Source organism: Cydia amplana, chromosome 3 (genome assembly GCF_948474715.1).
Source record: "Cydia amplana chromosome 3, ilCydAmpl1.1, whole genome shotgun sequence".
NCBI classification, from domain to species: domain Eukaryota; kingdom Metazoa; phylum Arthropoda; class Insecta; order Lepidoptera; family Tortricidae; genus Cydia; species Cydia amplana.
Genome location: NC_086071.1, coordinates 10,690,261 through 10,710,704, shown reverse-complemented (window position 1 = coordinate 10,710,704; position 20,444 = coordinate 10,690,261). Strand labels below are relative to the sequence as shown.

The following is a 20,444-nucleotide window of genomic DNA, read 5'->3' as shown; positions in this document are numbered from 1 at the left end:
TGTGTAAGTATTAACTGAATTATTAACTATATTATGTTAAGAACCTGATGTATCAATTAAATTTGCCATTGTTCAACTTTTACTGTGTAAGTAATTAATAAGTTTCAATTTGTTTATGCCAAGAAAGCTGATAGGTACCCAAGTAATATTGAATTAAATACGCCCTCACAATAATGGAAAATGTCACAAAGGCACAAATGATTTAACATTAGGTACCTATTCTCCTACACAAGGGGTGACTCACATGTCATTTGCTTTTGTTGAACAAATTGCAACATCACAATCAAAGTGAGCTAAATTAAGCTTTCACTATTAAAGGAGGTACATTTACAAAATCTTTGATCAACAGACTGTCTCATTACTTCAACTATGATTAAACTGTTTATGGGTTTAATTAGATACTGGGTTAACATTTAAAGACGACTCAAGTTCTTTATTTTTTTTTTATTAACAGTTGCCTACCTATTCATTGAAACCTAACTAAAGTCCCATCTACATAGTTGAGTACATATTAAAGCTTTACGAGCATTTAAAATAATAACAGATATCAATACTACTCAAAGAGTATATTCGATTCAGTCACTACCAAATACCTTTTAACCAAGATATAACTAGTAATTAATTAATTTGATCGAAAACTGTTAGCGCGGCATTCAGATTATTAATTATTATCGAGTATATAATCAGGCAAAATGACAATAAGTGGAACCCGTGGGTACAAGAATCAGCAGTTTCTAGCGGCTTTAATCAATCGATTAACCGGGTTCTGTGCTAGCGAGTACGAAAATTTAAAATCTAAACACTATTATGAAAGCAGAAAAAGGAACTAAAATGAGCACAGAAGAAACAAAAGCAAAAGTAAAGAATGGGAACTATCTGTGTTGTTCGTTTATATTTTTTTTATCTTGCTCGCTTTATTGTGCTGAAGCACGGGCCTTTCTTCGGATCGAGCCCTTATCTGTCGCTAAGAGATTTATTTGCACGACCCTAGTTTCAGAATAAAGGTGTTTCCACAACATTCGCTTCGACTTGCAATGGAATAAAAAAAGTAGAATAAATTAATGTCTTATAGTAAGTTTTTTTTATTTAAGCTAGTTTTTAATTTCTTTTAGTAATACCACTGTATATATCTAGATTTTATTAAACAGGTAGGTATATATATATCGCACGAATTTAATCATTTGAATTAGTGTGATGATGTCATCAAGCCAGTTTACTATTTATTGCTAAGTAAGGTAATTTTAGTTCATAAATTATAGCATTAGGGTTGATTTGAGAGTTCAGTGACTCTGACAGTAAATTATGTTTTATCCCTTTCTTACACATTCATAAGTCAAAATAACAGACAAGGACAAACGATAATTAGCTAATTGAGGTTTGCATCGCGTTTATGAATAAGAGGGTTAATATATGCATATTTTTCTAATATATAGGAGCCTCATTTAACGTTGGACTTTGACAAGATAGCAGTGAAAGCCCACAAAGTAACTAAGAACCGATAAATGTGGAATAAGGATTTTTAAATTGCTTTAAACTTTTAAGGGTAAGTCGTTGAGTAAAGAAGAACGAAGAAGAGCGTAATATTTTCTGTATTATCTACATATTTTAATGTATTAAAACTGGAGTTTGTAAATGCACCTTTATGTAAGTGTTTTACTTCTTAAGGAGAAACTTGTGTTGACTATGGGATTTTCGAAAAGGGGCGCTTATTTATCCCTTTAGCGCACGCTCGGAGGATGTTGAATATCTTATTATATTAGGCACCTTCGCGTTTGTGTAAAAATTACGCTCTGTTTTGAACGTTAGCTACATGTTTTTAGGTAAAAGGGTTACTTGTTAGTCATAAAATACTGTATTTTAAAAGTTCAAAATAAGTTGAATGTTCAATTCATAAGTTTTTAATGATGTCTTTGTACATAGTTAGACGGTTTAGTATTGAAACGACTCAAAGAAATAGGATCATACTACTTATTGTTTCGTTTTTTTTAGCATTAGAAAAATGATAACAGTCTTCATGTGTCTTTTTATTGAAAACTATTGAAGAATGCTTTTAAAAATTAGTTTACCTTACTTATGAAAGCAAATTAATGCAAAAGATCGTATAATAATGATTTATAATTGTTACAAATCTTATGTAGTTAGTTTTTAGGATAAGCATATTATTTTTCAAAATTGTTTTAAAACAAAAAGGCACATCAAGATCGCGCACCTTGCTAAAAAACCGAATTATAGTTTTAAGGTATTTCGATTCAACTAAAAAATAATTAAAACGGTTACCTACATCTGAGCACATCAAGGTTTTTGATATTTTGTCCGCAATAAATAAAATAGATATAAAAATCCAAAGTACAGTAGAGATGTCGAATATGGACCCTATAACGGCACAACATAGCTTACCTACTTTATAACTTATATTATAGCATTATCTAGAAATAATCATCAACAACTTAAAAGCTAAATATAAAAATAAATAATACTAAACTTAAAATAAACCTACTTAAAAATTAAAATCCAAATGAACTAAGTCTTTGATAAAAGTCTCATTCAAATTATGTTTTTTGAAGGTAAGGTACCTACCTAAATATTATATCCATCGTATGATGGATATAGTAGGTATAGTGTTGACTCCATAACCCGTAGGGGTTATGGAGTCAAGACTAAAATTGTATAGGTATTCTATACCGGTTACCTAATTTAATACAAAACAACTATGTAAGTATATTTAAAAATGTATTGTACTTACCTAATTTAATTTCCGAAAATTGACGGCCGAAAGACCATTTTAAATGAACCCGTATTAAAAACTGAACAAACTGAAAAATAATTATTAATCGCCTATCTCAACAAACTACATCATCGTTATTGTTTATATTTTAAGTAGTGTAGCAAATTTATTAGGAATGGAAAAAATATTACAAGATTGCCACGTTTTATTCGGAAAGTATAAATAATAGACTTTATAATTTACAGTTTAAAATAAATAAGTAAATACCTTGTCCACACAAAATCATAGATAGTATAAAAAAATAAGTGCCACCGAAATCAGCTAAGTCTTTCTTGTTCCCTACTTTATAATTAACAGTTTAAAATAAATAAGTAGACACCTTGCCCACACAAAATCATAGATAGTACAAAAAATAAGTGCCACCGAAATCAGCTAATTCTTTCTTGTTCCCTACTTTATAATTAACAGTTTAAAATAAATAAGTAGTCACCTTGCCCACACAAAATCATAAATAGTATAAAAAAAGGTAACTGCCACCGAAATCAGCTAAGTTTCAGAGTCAAGTAATTTTTAAGATGTAGTGTGACACCGAAATCAGTCTTATGAACTAAAAGGCTATCTACCTGGCTAAGTCTTTCTCGTTCCCTAATGGTACCAGTAAGGAACAGGCTGCGAGCAATAAGAATGTAACAATAATTTAATTTTTTATAAAATGCACACAGAAAACTGTTGAATGGTTTAGCGTTCGCTTTAAATTGTAAATTTTGTTGAATTCGTTAAAAGGATGGACACTTCCCTTGAGTTGTGGGGTAGAGCTGCGAACCGACCACGTTCAGTTCAGACTGATGTCGGGAATAGGCTTAGGCCAATGGTGCGCTGCCCATGCTCAGGCTGATGTCTGAATCGTTGACCGAACTATGTCAGGTAACGTGGCGTGCGCCTTGTGGTGTGGCTAGCTCTCCGGCTATTGGTCCGTGTCCACAAAGGCAATGGTAAAATGTTCCCGAAAAAGAAAACTGCGGACGAAGAGAAAGGCCACGCTAAAATAAAGAAATGCAAACAAATAATAAAATAAAAGATTCGAACACTTACCCGCGACAAAAAGCGGTTTTCCCAATTGCAAAAAGGATATTCAATGAACGTTTAAAAATTGCGCTAATGATATAGGCAGAATTGACACCAACTTCATTTGGAAGATCAATGAATCTCGTGTCTGTTGTCAAACCAGACGTCGTCGGGAATTAAGTCAAAAAGAAAAAAAAAAAGGTTTCTACCAAAGCGTATCGCTGCAGTAGGTAATACAATTTACTCATTGAATGTATTGTTTTTACAAAATGATTGTCTTTGTAAAAATTATAGTTGACGTTTTTGTACCAATTTGTCTCTTTCAAAAGTTGCCTGAACACTCGTGTTTCGTTATGTCACACTGCTGCACGTGATTGATTTAATAAAACTTGCACAAGCTGGCTCTAACTATTGGCCATAAATAAGTTTTCAGAAAGCCTATCTACTTTTAAAATTCCAGTTGCATTTTGTTATCGTTATAAAAATTACGATCTTTTAACGATTAGCTCATAAATGTGCACAAATTAAATTGTGCTAATATATAATGGAAATGAGAGCGTTGAGAAGTGTGTGTGGTGTGAGATTACAAGATATAATTAGGAACAGTGTAATAAGGGAAAAGTGTGGACTGAACGAAGATGTAGTGACAAAAATTGAGAAAGGTATGTTGAGATGGTTTGGACACATGGAAAGAATGAGTGAAAGAAGGCTGACAAAGAAAGTGTATAAGGGAGAAGTAGAAGTTGGAAGGGGCAGACCTCGGCGGACTTTCTCTGATCAGATCGGGGAAATCCTGAAGAAAGGCCAGGTCAAGAGCACCCTAAACCGGCGAGCGTGTATGAGGAATGTTATGAAAGTAACGGAAGCGAAAGAAGTATATCAGGATCGTAACAAGTGGAAATCCGTGGTCTCTGCCTACCCCTCCGGGAAATAGGCGTGGTTATATGTATGTATGTATGCAATATGTAGTGCCAAATTCGTATCGTATCAATAACCAATCATGTTAGGATTTTGAAATATAAATGCCACTCTAGTGTTTCAAAACGAATATTCTAATTTTTCATATTTATTTGTAATAGACTGAAGTGTATACTAATAATTGCACAGTATTTATTTTATTGTCGTAGTATATATTTTATTACTTTCCTAATATTAGGTTTCTTCTTCTTCTTCCTCGCGTTATCCCAGCATTTTGCCACGGCTCACGGGAGTCTGGGGTCCGCTTGACAACTAATCCCATGATTTAACGTAGGCACTAGTTTTTACGAAAGCGACTGCTATCTGACCTTCCAACCCAGAGGGAAAACTAGGCCTTATTGGGATTAGTCCGGTTTCCTCACGATGTTTTCCTTCACCGAAAAGCAACTGGTAAATATCAAATATTTCGTACATAAGTTCCGAAAAACTCATTGGTATGAGCCGGGGTTTGAACCCGCGACCTCCGGATTGAAAGTCGCACGTCGCACGCTCTTACCGCTAGGCCACCAGCGCTTGTTTATAGGTTTCTTAAATAGGTTTCTTTCTGGTATGTTACCTTTTTCAAGACAAACGTATAGGTCATATAAGTTCTTTATTTTGCACTATTCTTAGAATTATGTATTTTACAAGGTAAAAATGTTATAATGAAGATATACTTAAGTAATAAAATGAATAGTTTTTTTCATAGACCTAATGCCTTAAATGGATACCAACTGGATGTAGACTTACACAATTATCTATGGATATTATTATAGTCTTATCGGCCGCAATAAAAATTACTTTACCTAACAAGGGCAATGGGAGATCATATGTCATACCCTTGGGACCGCAAAGTATCTAATAAACTTAGTCTCATCCGCGAAGATGCCAGACGCGTCGGTAGCGTTGTGTGGTCCTTGAAACTTTGCCATAACTCCGACAAAGAGGTCCTGGACATAACCGTTAAAGTATGCATGAATGTTATGGGGCCGATGTCGAAATATTTTTACAAAAAATATCTGGAGTTCTATTGAGTTTAAAGCATATAATCAAGAGTTCCCAGTTTTAAAAACACATAAATACGTTGTACCAGTACCACATTTATTTCACAAAATAACTTGTGTTTTGATTTTTAATACACTTCAAAGTTTATTCTAAGACGCAATTTTGGTATTTTTAAGGCATGACAAGCAAAGTCAATCACAATAATAATGGCGTACATTGAAGATAATATTTATTTTGTATGAAAAAGAGGAAGTATAAAGACTTGATAATTTTTTAAAGTTATTACAATATGTGTGTGTGTGTTATTAATCGTATTACTTATTATTATTACTTAGTCTGTAGCTCGTATAACGAAGACATTGTCTCGCCTTTACTAAAATTACTATCCGTAAAATGTTGCAACGTATAAACACCGGGGCGAGAAGCAGATGTTTACCATCGTAAAGTTAAATCGATAATAGTAAACTAATATCGGTATCTACTCGTTACGTTAGCGATCGATAAACCAATTTCAGAGCACTTGAATCCAGCTTGACATATGAATAAAAAATTGTTGCACTTCAATTCGCATTCGCAAAATGATGTAATTTTGTTAACATTCGCCCGTGCCTCACGCTCGCTCCAATACTGATACAAACAAATACGAGCGAAATGCACGCGAGAATAAAAACAAAAGGACATCATTTTTATATTAGCTCGTTATTAAATAAGTTCGAATTAGCCTCCTAAAAGACTTAGAAAAAACGATGAAGTGGCTATGCCTAAGTTGTTTGTGTTTCCTCGACTTGGCTGGGGTTGGCTGCCGTGCCTCCAGATACAGTTTTTATAATTATTTATGTGTGTACAAAGTGAGCTTTTAAGCAAACTCCTAAAATGTTTTATTACTTATTTAAGAGGCGTTTAAGTATGACTAATAATTAAATATAATAATTTCTTCTTATATTCAGATTACTTACATGTAACGGTTATATAACTCGGAGTTACATAAAACAAAATTGGTACCTAGGTAGCTTATTTATCTAGTTATCACCCATTAGTTAAAACAAACTTCATATTTGAAGGGTACAAGGAAAGAACATGTCTAGTCACTTTTTTCGGAAAAGGAGATTTTTATCTCAAAATGAAGAGCTCTTAATGAACTCTTAGTTATATTATATCTTTTGCTACCACTGTATAATAAATGTAACACAACTTATTTTTTAATTCAATAATACCTGGTCACGAAATTACCATACGTTTTGACATTGTTCCAAATTTTAAAACCGCGATTATTCAAAATGTTACTAAAGTGACTAGATATTATGTTCTTTCCATGCACCCTTCATTTATACTCACCCGACAACAACATTCAGCCATACAGCAAAAGTAAACTGACAAGCATTAGGTAATAAAACTTGCCCGTCCTCAGGCCATAGGCAAAACTCAAATAATATGCTTTATTCCGTTCATTTTGAATTCCGGACATGCTTTTATCTGTCCTCCCTTTGTTATGGTCACATAAGAGTTATGTATGAATAGTACAAGGATACCGTTGAGATATTAGGTACTTAGATAATAAGCCCGCCGCGGCTTGAAGACAGATCGAGTGCTGGCTCACCGGTTTATTTAGGCAGTTGATAAAATAGTTGCAAAGAAGCGGTTTAAAGGTATGGTGGGAAGGTAAATGATGTGGTTTTTAACATAAATAATCGTGTTTCATGAAGCATTAAATAAATTGATCTCATTTTCGACCAAGCTTTTGAAAGGTAAATGCGAGTAACTATGTATGAGAAAGGAGATTACTGAAATCAAATAATGAGCTAAAAGGTATTTGAAGTTTCACGTTGGCCTGGTATGTACAGTCAGCAATACTATTAGCTTAGCACCTTTTCACACAAATGTATATGCAGCGGGGTACCTTTTCTGTGCAGCGAACTGTACATGACATGGGAATCATGGGATAAGTATCATCGGTCTTTATACTCGTATATTTAGAAAATAACATTAATAATAAATGCTACTTTTCCCTTTCGAAGATATTATTTCCGGAAATATTCACTTTACAAAAGACAGGGATGAAGCGAATAAACGTTATATATATATATAACCTAACCTACGTAAGGTTCACAAGTACACAAGCTATTTACTTACGCAAGTTATTTTCAGTTGAATGTAGATATATACTGTACATTAACTTACTATACCTACATACTTGGTTTTGGAACCAAAATTTTCAGTTTTATAAATATTTCAATAGGTATTCGTACATAATACATCAAACTGATCGGAGTGTCCTTTCAGCCCTTTCCAATTCCAAAACCAAACCATGGTATAATAATATACTCCGCCTGGTACTCTCTTCCGACTTGACCTTGACCACGTGACTGACACAAGCCTACGTGATCATGCGACAGCGCTATATGATAATATGCGATAGCGCTATATAAAGTGGCAATGTTATTGTGACGTAGGCTTGTGTCACTCTGGGAAGAGAAGACCATGTTTTATTAGACTATGAACCAACCCAAAAAGCTGATTCCAAATGTTAGTTTCATACATTCTAGGTGATTAGATGTGTCCACTTTAAACTTAGCATATTCAGCGAATGTGATTAATGTGAATATGGGAAAGGGACAACAACCTGTATTATAGATTATCACTTAAGCATGTATGCTTACCTGTAAGGACGGTATTCTGTGTAGCCGTCGGCGTTGACACAAACAGCAGGAGAAAAGCAATTAAAGTTCTTCCAATAGACTTTACACTATACATTTTGTATATTATCTACCTATCTATGAATATATTTACAATAAACGTAGATTTTTTAAGAATTCGCCTGATTTTATTCTGTATTCCATTCTAGAGCGCCGCAATTTCGTCCAAATCTGTAACAAGTAAAGGCTAATTAATTTTTGCAATTACTGCTAAGCTTATGTTTGTGAGGGATTTCGCTGCGCTAAATGGGATACAAACAAAACAAAAAGATGTAAGTCTTCAATTGTTTGACATAATATAATATAATTAGTGATAGCGGTACACAAAGAAATTCAGGAAAATGCTGCAAATGGTGTTAAAGGTATGAAAATCGGCACGATTGATCTTTAGGACATTTGAATCAATTTGACCCGAAGCACCAAAAAAAGGAGACGAGTTTTGACATGACGTAGGGAAGTCCGGGTAAAGCGAACACCCCAGGCAAAGCGAATTCGGGCTCCCAATCCTAAACTCTTCGACTTTGTCGCACCACGCGCCTATATGATGTTCAGGATCCTTCGCTCTATGAGCGGCAAGCGTCATAGGGAGCGGTCGCTGTGAGCGTCGTCGGTGACAAGTCAAAATGTGTTTTTAGTGCAAAATATTCGATTTTGAAAGGTATACAACAGCAGGTAGGTAGGTAGGAAAGGTACATTGTATATTATTTTGTCACAGTAATTATCTCGAATTTTAATTCAAGATGCTTGTATTGTTTATTAAAGTATCTTCCTTTTACAACGCATTTCTTTTAAAACAATCCAACGGTTATTTTTTTTTAATTATTAATTTCTTTAACAGACTGAATGGGCAAAGTGGATCGGGCAAAGCGGATAGCGTGTTCACTTTGAATTTATTAGGTAATTTTTTTTATGATAATATTTTGTTACAGATGGTATATAAATATCAAAAAAAAAAGATCGATAATGGCTCCTGGCTAACAGACGTCATGGAAATGGCTATCAGAACGTGGATTCGCTGTGTTAAAATGTCTTCAGAAGTCCCGTGAAGACTATGCTTATGAAATCAGTGAAAATATATCAAAAGTTACTTGTGACAGCTTTTTCTAATTAATATTATTGAAATGATCTTATGTTGATTAATTTTCACTTAGTTATTAAGTTAACTAAGATTTTATGAGTAATATTTGCTTTGCCCGGGGGCCTGTTTCACTTTGCCCGGCACCCTGGGCAAAGCGAATAAAATATCTTTTTTTACGTTTTGTTCAAAAATTGTAGCAACTATTAAACATTGGAGGCTAGTGTTGTTTTAAATTAAAAGATTATTAAATAAAGACTTATTATTGTTACTTTTTTCATTTCTTCCTCGTTAAATTTTTCTGTTATGTTAAGTCAAAGGTAAAGGTGTTCACTATGCCCGGACTTCCCCTACTCAATCTTTTTTTGTATAGGATAAAAAAAGTTAAGTTTAGAAACCTATCGTGTGTGGTACTAAACGAAAGGGCTTTCTGAGCCGTTTCTAAAAATATACCACATCATTACATTTAAGTTAGGGTTCCGTACCTCAAAAGGAAAAAATCGGAACCCTTATAGGATCACTCGTGCGTCTGTCTGTCGGTCTGTCCGACCATTCCTCCTTTATCTCCGAAACTACTGGGTCTAAAAATTTTGATTTACATATAGATGACAGGAAAACCTATTACAAATGTGCAGTCAAGCGTGTGTCGGATTTAATGTACGGAACCCTTGGGATGCGAATCCGACTAACACTTGGCCGGTTTTTTCTTTTTTTAAACGTTAATTTTATTTTTCCATTTGAGGAGTTCGCTTAATTCCTTATAGATCCCATCATCCGAACTGGATTTGATGAAAATGGACCAACTTTGTACTAAACACTTTTAAACATAAAAAAAATATTTCCCAAATCTGTTTACAAAACGGAGCTAAACAAACAACTATTATGCAATATTTTTATAAATTCCATATATATATATTATGTACTTAATGAAATAATAATTAAGTATCTTCTCACGTGCTTATAATGTTTAAGCTAACAATGGATTAATAACATCGCAAAATATATAAAAACAAAGCACCGCACCTGCTTCAATTATCGCATACCTATCTCAGATGATGCAAATTAGGTCACTGAATGACAAAAGGCAGAGAATGCAAAGATAAGGTAAAATTCTTTCACTTGTATGAAAATTGACGGTATTGAAAATTCAGGTGTTTTGTTTCCAACATACCTAGGTACTTATACATGTATCTCTTCAAATATCTATAGACGGTTTGACTAATTCTACTGCTTAGTAAGTTGGTAAAACGAGTGATGAAATGAACGTTCAAATCGCAATAGCAATGCTGCAACAAAAGACTGTAATGTACTTTTCTACTCCTCGACTGCAATGCTTGAATTAAGATTTCATATACCAAAGTGAAATCGCATACTTTTTCCACTATGGGACCCCAACTCAACAATAATATTCATTTCGATACAGTTTAGTCAACTATAATATTCATTTCGATACAGTTTAGTCAACTATAATGAAATTGATCAATCGAAAGCGCGGAGCAAGTACCAGGGCCTCATGAGTTACGAGAAGGTGTCGTTGACCAACCGGCCGGGGGCGCGGGGGCCGAGTCGCATACGAGTATGAAGGTATCGCGGCTGCTCGCGCATCTTAGCTGTATACTTTTGGTTTTTTTAACTACATTTATGATTCTTCTACTAGTTTTAAGTATTTTTTGTTGACTCGTAGAAAAAGTATTGTATACAATAGTGATATAATCAAGCTTTTCAATCTCGTACCTTACTTAGGCAACTCAGCAAGCTTCGTTGCCTAAACACGGTACCTACTCGACTGAAAAGCTCTCCATTATATCACGATTGTATAAAATACTATATCAAGATACCTAATTAACAATAGAAGCACCCATTTGCAACTGCAGCGCTCCTTCAGCAAAATTTCATGCTTTTTTCCTGATGGGATTGTACTTTAACCCAAAAAACCAGATCCTTGAAAGAAAGAAAAAAACTATTTGACTATATAAGTACCATTAGGTATAACTCCCATGTATATACCGCTTCAAAAGGGACATAATTATATAACTAGTATGTTCAATAATAATAATTTAATATTTGTATTGCACTGTTTTTGAGATTGATGTAATTGTTTTGCTATTAAATATACGTCAAACCTCTTAAAATGCTACCCTCAAAACATTTTGGAATAAATTATATCACGATTTTCCATTTAACTTATTTTTTCTTGAATCAATGACCTTAGCTACGGAATATTATCATAATAATTATCTCGACATTTTCCTCGTGCTAAAATTATAATATAGGTACCTACGATTAATTAAACGTGAACATTGTAGTGAAATTATTTTCTGCTATTTTAAATTCGATTATTTTAGCGTAGATGTTACAAATTCAAAAGCATTTTTAACCCCAGACGCAAAAAGAGGGGTGTTTGTTTGTCGCCAATGTCTGTCTGTCTGTCTGTGGCATCATAACTCTCCAAAGGATGGACTGAGAGAAAGCGAGTTTCCTTGCAGAGAAGTTTTGTTGAGTTCTTAGCCATGTTTGATAGGAATAGATCCGGAAAAAATAACGTGGAAGCAAGCCTTTACTGGTATTGTCTTCCTATATATCACGCTCATCTAAAATAAAAACGGACTACCTACTACCGGACTAAAGCTATTTTGCAATTTTTCGTCACAGACTGTATCAAAGCTAAATTTATTCAACAATTTCGTTCGAAAACCGATTCCGAACCTGCGAGAGGAGGGCAAATCGGCACAACTGAGAATGATGTAGCACGCTGTATATGACACGCCATTTTCTTGAAATCCGGTACCCGTAAACTTTCGAGTACTCAACGACCCGGATTTACGGACCCCCATTTACTCTGTACGACACTTCAACGGTATCCCTTCTCAAATAGAAACAACGACAAAATGTTTTTGACGGGTTTTTTCCCTTCTTTGCTTGATTTTTTTCTAGGATTGTCTTACTTGAATCAACATTTAACTATTAGTACACATTGTTTATATCGGCGCATCGTGCATCGCCTCCGCATATCTCAAGAACACATTATCACATACGATAAAGAAGATTAAGTTTTGGACCTCATTTTATTAGTGATTTGACGAAACTACGGACTAACGGGGTAATTAAGCCACATGCGAGTATAAATTTCTATTTAGATTACGCTTGAACCACCGCAGTATCGGCTCCAGCTCCCATTATAGCGATAGCGGTACGCCAAAAAACGCTGCAAATGGTGTTAAAGATATGAAAATCGGTACGATTTATCTTTAGGACATTTAAAATAATTTGATCTGAAGCACCAACAAAAATAAAAAAAGCGAGAGGAGCTATGACAACCTCTTTTTTTGTATGGAATAAAAAAATATGTTTAGAAACCTATCGTGTGTGGTATTAAACGAAAGGGCTTTCTGAACATTTGAGTAATTTTTTTTATTATAATAAAAATAATTTTCAAAACATACCAAGTTTGGGCTTCTCCAGATACAATACCGATAAAAAAAATTGTAAAATATACCTCAAATTATACCTAATATCCTCATATCTAATCTTAATAAAGCAATTTTGAAAATACTTATATTTGTTTTTTTTTAATTTTTCAATTTTACAAAGTATAATAATACCACTGCTGAATTACTCAATACGAGTATAATGTCATTCGGGTAAAATAAGAGTATTGAAACTTGGTTTACATGTTCCTTTGGTAATATCTACGTAAGCTTTAAGAAAAAGTACTGATGAATGGGGGGTGGAGAACTCGGGCAAAGGGGGAGGGGGGGGGGGTGTTAAAGGTGAGTTTTTTTTTAGTTAATTCTTACATAGATAATTTTTACTACGACTTATAGATTCCGAGATATAAGCGACTTTCTGGAAACACCGTTGTATATTAATTTTATGCTTTCTATTTATATATTTAATTGAAAGATTCATAGATTATAAAAATTATAACAAATTATAAAAAAAATACTAAATGTAAATATTTTCAAAATTGCTTTATTTGAAAATATTTACAAGCAATTTTGAAAATATTTACATTTTATTAGGATATTAGGTATAATTTGAGGTACCTACATTTTACAAAAAAAAAAATTGAACGGTATTGTATCTGGAGAATTATTTTTATTATAATAAAAAAAAACTGAAATGTAATGATATGATATATTTTTGGAATCGGCTCATAAAGCCCTTTCGTTTAATACCACACACGATAGGTTTCTAAATTTTTTTTTTAATTCCATACAACAAAAAGATGACGTCATAACTCATCTCGATTTTTTTTATTTGTTGGTGCTTCGGGTCAAATTGTTTCAAATGTCCTAAAGATCAATCGTACCGATTTTCATACCTTTAACATCATTTGCAGCATTTTACTGAATTTCTCGGTGTACCGACAGCGCTATTAAGAATTTCTCGTTTCCTCAAAATTCTAAAAGTCCACGACAATCTTCATCATTTTGGTGTAACAATATATTTGCCATTCAAAATATCCATTTGTACCTGTGAAAGTTTTCTTTTTAACTAAACAGGTAGGTCCCTAAGTGTATTAAAATTTAAACACACTGAAACATGTAGAAATATATAATATATGAATGAATTATTTACGTATGTCAAGATCAAGATCAACTGAATGTTTAGTATTTTTTATATTTTTTCACGGTTTTCTGTCGGAGTCAAATAAAAGGTACGATGACGACCAAAGCGAGGAGAAGCGTGTTAGGTTGACTGTGACCAAACCGCGCGCGACTCGCGACGACGACCGAGCGATGTGAGCGTGCAGGGGTAGCCAGCCGGCGAGCGTCAGAACTGACTTTACGTATTTTATAATCTTAATAAAAAAAAAGGTTTTTGTATTACATCTACCGCTAAGTCAAACCTGGTTTACACTGATATAATTTTAATTACAATTATTTAAAACTAGTTTTCATCAAAGTACTTTGCGAAAACTAGTTTCAACTAGTAGAATACGCGTTTTCACTGAAGCGATATGGAAAACCAGTTTTTAACTAGGAAAAACGCGTTTTCACTAAAAAAAGGTAACATGTTTGTTTACAAACTGGTAAAGTCATTACACTCAATCTCAAAAAAATCTATGCTACTTTGCTAATACTGTCAGACAGTAAATCATTCAGTCAAATTCATATATTATGTATTCTCATTTCTTTTATTGACTTCATTTTGTTTTCCTTTTGTAAGAATTTGATATGTTTTCTGAAAGAGCTACGTATTTGTATGATTTCATGTACATATATTTGTTTATATCAAATTTCTATAAAGTACCTACTGTGTATAATTGCATGAATTCTATAGTAATTTAAATTGTATTTTTCTTATTTACTCGTAATGGATGTTAATTATGGATGAGGTAATAATGTTTTGAAAAGACGTGTCCCGCCGAGATTGTTACCGCTCCCATATTGGGATACCCTCCTCCAATCGAGGGGGGGATTTAAATCTTCTCGAGATAGAGGTGTACAGGATTGGTGCCGGTGTAGCTTTATTTGACGTTCATAAGCGCATTGTAATATGCCTACTTGAATAAACTAACTTTCATCTTTTTATCTTTATATTATCGGTACTATAAGCGTTTTGCAGCGTCAAAATTACCTCAGAGCTCAAACTCGAATATCATCGAATCCTCACTGAAGAGAGCAAGAAAGGCAACAAAGTAACAGTATCTACAATGGATAAAAGGGCATAGTGGATCGAGAAGAAACGGTGCAGCGAATGAACTGGCCAAGAAAGCGCCAAGCGTTCAACCCTATTACCCTATTTATTTTTCACTTGTACTCTAGCGTAGCGTTGTTAATACCTAGTTGTCAATTCAATATTTAGGGAGTAAACTTTTTTTAATACACTTTCTGACCTTCGTCAGCAGTTCCAGTTCATTAAATGATGTTTTTACGAGAGCAAATACTTACACCAGCGGGCTCAGCACGGTTCCATTTTTATCGACTATCACTATGCCCGTCACTTTCGCACTTACATACTTGTTAGAACGTGACAGGCATGGTGATAAACGATAAAAATGCGACCGTGCTACTAGGGCAGTAAAAATACTCGTATCACTAAATGTGCTTATTTCAAAATAACAGAATAGGGCTCCAATAAATCTTAACGCAATATTTTGTAATGATAACTTAATAATTAAAATAAAAAATCTAGTGGTAGAAGTTACCTATATTTAAAAAATATGATGTACCTGTTTCCTTAAGGTGTTTACGTGGTAATCATTTAGTCGGGTTTACCTCAGCAGTCTTTAAATGTCATTTTTACGTTTAGCACTTTGAAATAACATTTTAATGTTAACAAAGCTATGCCGCAGATTTGCGAAAGTCAACAGCCTACAATAAAGATTAACGGATTAGTTCAGGGCCCGACCTGACGCGTACAGGCTATACCGGATTATTATAAATGGTCCTTCAAGATAACTTTTGAAGGAGTCATCTTGGATTTTCCTCCTTTTTCCGTCTTCCACCGACGTTGTGTGTGCTTGATAAACAAAATGATCTCGACTCGGGAATAAATTACTTTGTATCTTTATTTTTCTTTTTCCAGGGCAATCATAATGTGAATATTTGAGTTGATGGCAATGTTTTGATTGTTTCGGTTTCAAATAAAGGAGAACATTCATGTTTTGTGATGTCTGGAAGTTTCTTTGGTGACTAAATTATGTTCTACCTTTTCTTACCATTTGACAAGCTAAAGGTCATGGAATTACTTAAATAATCTGCTTGAAACTTGCGAGACAGATATTGAAGAACATTTATATGTAACCGAGTACAAAAAAAAACTCCAAGTATTGGCAGATTTTATTCAGTTATTCTACCTGTAGTCAGGTAGGTATATTGAATATTTTATGTAACAGAGTCCATAATATAATAACGTCAGGTTACAATCAAGTCACTAAGTACCTCCACAAGTTCATAGCCATAGTGAACCATATTAGTACGAAAAGAAGGTTGATTTTTGTTAAATATTTTATAGTAATTAGTGACTTTTGCTTGTCACCTGACGATAAGAAAGAAATATTTTACATAAATAAATAAAAACTGTGGACAATTTTTTTTATTGATAATGTTGGCTATTGCCAAAAATCATTAATACAATCTATCAAATTTAATAGCATAATAATAATTTAGGTTGATTTCCTCCCAACTTCCTTCTTCTCTTCCGTCCTTCCTCATTTCTTCCGAAGTCAATCTTAGAAATCGTGAAGAAAATAATTTGAGATGGGTATTTCTCACGTAGTACCAATTCTCAAGATTTGGAATTAATTATAATTTTTTAATCTATTTAACAAAAAATACAGAAGAAAAATTATTGCCACAGGTAAAATTAATAATATGTTTTTCTCTCGATTTATTCACGCAATTAGTTTCAAACTTTGACATCATGTCCTTTTTATTTGGATTCGCATCACCACGAAAAAGATAAATTAAGTAATACTGTTTGTCGTTAACGCAATCCCATAGTGAAACTGCCCCTGGCTGAAGTGTATACCTTTCTTAGGTGCGTTTATTTGTCTTATTATAAGATATCGTTTTACCAAATTTCAAGGCTAGAATTCCCTTGGTTTGGCTAAAATATTTTTTTTTTAATTGTTTTTATTTTTTGTAGCTAAACTAGTGGTTTGATTGTTTTGAAATTTGGATGTTAATTGCAACTAATATTAGTTAATTTTCAAAAAAAAATCTAGGTTGTAACTTGTTCATAAAGGCTTAAAAAAATATTTTTAATTTTTTAAACTTTTTTTTTTCATACTTGTGAGATAGCGACAACCTAAATTTTTTGTTATTTAATGCAGAATATACTATTGCATAAAATATATTTTTGGTAAAACAATCCATTTGGAGCAACAAGGTAAAAATGTCTTACTAATGCATACAGGCCGTCCTTACGTACTTTAGGGTGGTTCACGTTTGTATGGGAAAAATTCAAACCCTAGCTAGAAGAAGCGGCACCCCCTTATTTGGTCACACTTATTACAAAGATAATATACACCAAGTTTTGTAACTTTATCTCGACTACAAGGGGGTGCTTAACCACATTGAAAATTTTCAACGGTGTATGAAATCCAAAAATAAATAAAGCACCAAATTTTGAGCACCCCCTTGTAGTTGAGATAAAGTCACAAAACTTGGTGTACATTATCTTTATAGTAAGTGTGACCAAATAAGGGGGTGCCGCTTCTTCTATCTAGAGTTTGAATTTTTCCCATACAAAAGTGAACCACTCTAAAGTACGTAAGAAGGACGGCCTGTACGGTTACCATCAGTTTGTCACTGACATAAACGCCGTCGAGAACGTAATTTACTTTCTATACATCCCGTTTGCACGAATATGCGAGTGCGAGCGAGATGTATAGAAAGTAAATTACGTTCTCGACGGCGTTTATGTCAGTGAGAAACTGATGGTAGCCGTACTGTATGCATTAGTAAGACATTTTTACCTTGTTGCTCCAAATGGATTTTTTTACAAAAAAAAAATTTATGCAATAGTATATTCTGCATTAAATAACAAAAAATTGAGGTTGTCGATATCTCACAAGTATTAAAAAATAAGTAAAAAAAATTAAAAAAAAATTTTTTTAAGCCTTTATAAACAAGTTACAACCTTGATTTTTTTTTGAAAATGAACTAATATTAGGCGCAATTAACATCCAAATTTCACAACAATCGAACCACTAGTTTAGCTACATAAAAATAAAAACGATTAAAAAAAACTTTTTTTTAGCCAAACCAAGGGGATTCTAGCCTTGAAATTTGGTAAAACGATATAATAATACAAATAAACGCACCTAAGAAAGGTATACACTTCAGCCAGGGGCAGTTTCACTATGGGATTGCGGCTAGGCTAGACCCTTTATAAACGTGAATTTCAAAATTCTATTTTATATTCATATGGTTGTGAAGTAGCGGATTTTTTACATACCTCCCTAGTTATTTTGGCTATATTGGAATAGCGGTCGTAGCGCTGAATATTCGAAATATTAATTTTTACTGACAATTATTATTAAACTAGTTTATATAAATAGGTCCTTACCTACATACCTAAGGTTAATTAATCAATACATTGTAGGACATGCTTATTACACAAATTGACTAAGTCTAACGGCAATCTCAAAAAGGCTTGTGTTGTTGTGGATACTCCTTCAACTATATAATAAACAAATATATAGATATGTATAAACTAGATAGTTATAATATACATTTTTTTTCCTTTTTAGGGTTCCGTACCTCAAAAGGAAAACACGGAACCCTTATAGGATCACTTTGTTGTCCGTCCATCTGTCTGTCCGTCCGTCCATCCGTCCGTCCGTCCGTCTGTCCGTCTGTCCGTCTGTCCGTCCGTCCATCCGTCCGTCCGTCCGTCTGTCCGTCTGTCCGTCTGTCCGTCTGTCCGTCTGTCCGTCTGTCCGTCTGTCCGTCTGTCCGTCTGTCCGTCTGTCCGTCTGTCCGTCTGTCCGTCTGTCCGTCTGTCCGTCTGTCCGTCTGTCCGTCTGTCCATCTGTCCGTCCGTCTGTCCGTCCGTCTGTCCGTCTGTCCGTCTGTCCGTCTGTCTGTCTGTCTGTACGTCCATCCGTCCGTCCGTCCGTCTATCAAGACCCTTTATCTCGGGAACGCGAGGAGGTATCGAGTTGAAATTAAAACTATATACTCAAGTCTGCAGCTCCCTGAAGCTGTGAAAAAATCAAACTTCTAAATTAACGTAAAAAAAGATACGGCCGTTTATGCCGCAAAAAACGTAGATGATTATACGTCTCAAGGGAATAACAATTTATAGGGTACTTTCCGTTGACCTATAACTATGAAATTTAGCAAGTTATTACTACTAAGAAAGAAAAGTCGCTAACCATTTCGAAGAAAATAATAATTTAATCCCATATTATTTTCGAAACCAAAGTTCACAAAAATATAAATACCTGTAAAAACAGTATCAGAAACAAACAAGACACCTGGCTCTTGAGACATTTTTATCCGCAAGTAAGTTTTGTTTTTAACAAAATGCTGAAAACATTTTAGCTTTACCGACAAATCATTTTTATAAACATTTAAAGTTATTCCCGTCTTGGCACTAAAACACGGGACATCCGTATAGTGCGCCAGCCGCAAGATAAACAAAACCGAGCACCACAAATCGTCGGCGCGATAAAACACTTAAGCTTCGCACTCACCGTAACCCGGGATAAACTTCGCTCGTTCATCATGAACACCGTTCACAGACACTACAACAAACACAGCCAAAATACGCGGAAACTCTTTAAAATTTAAACAAGTTCCCAAGGTAGCACAGGCTGCGGTACCGCCAGCATCAGACCGCATCCTTAATTCATGCACACGCAACGTTTTTAACTCACAGTATCCGTTAGAGTTCAAATTGGAATCGCACGAATTAGTGACGCGTCAATGTTCGGCGCTATATTGAACGTTCGTGTGCGCTTGCTGAACGCCGCGCTCACACTACCTAAGGGCGTATCTTGACAGATCCCTATTGCGCTTGCGTGAAACGAAGTGACTCTTTGGCCTGACGGACTTATTCACGAGTTAATTAATATATCAACTTTTCTCCGCCTCTGAAGGTATAAAGTAAGTCCTTTAATAAATATTTGGCTTAGTGTCTCTTTCCTTGTGGCCGTAGCCGCAAAGTTTTGACGTTGTCGAGTTACTTAACCTCCACAATTTTCCTTTCCGGGCTAAATAACCAATTAAGGTGTTAATAAATTAATTTTCTGAGTCCGCTTGGCTGGACTAAGCACTTCTATTGACTAACTGCTAGCGGAGCTTACTAATTGGCACACTAATTACTTACTTAACTTAAGAATTCAAGTTCAATTTTTGTATTGAAGAAAAGCCTTGTATGTCTTATCTTGTGTTGTGTTATGTCTTGGTTCTATTATGTCTTTTTAAAAGAACTTCTAATGCATTTTAACTATCGAAAAAAAAAT

General features: G+C 34.2%; 1 protein-coding gene across 2 annotated transcripts in view; it reads right to left on the bottom strand.

Moving 5' to 3' along the window:
* Nucleotides 1–20,143, bottom strand: part of LOC134662492 (nephrin) — a 127,180-nt gene extending 107,037 nt beyond the window's left edge. Inside the window, exons 1-2 of one of the 2 annotated variants that reach the window (XM_063518737.1) lie at nt 19,674–20,143; nt 8,410–8,616 (exon numbers count right to left, since the gene is read on the bottom strand). In XM_063518737.1, the coding sequence (XP_063374807.1) occupies nt 8,410–8,503 (94 nt within the window). In that variant the 5' untranslated portion in view covers nt 8,504–8,616; nt 19,674–20,143. The remainder of the gene's footprint in view (nt 1–8,409; nt 8,617–19,673) is intronic. The other variant, XM_063518738.1, reaches the window with a different exon arrangement.
* Between the last annotated feature and the right edge of the window lie 301 nt (nt 20,144–20,444).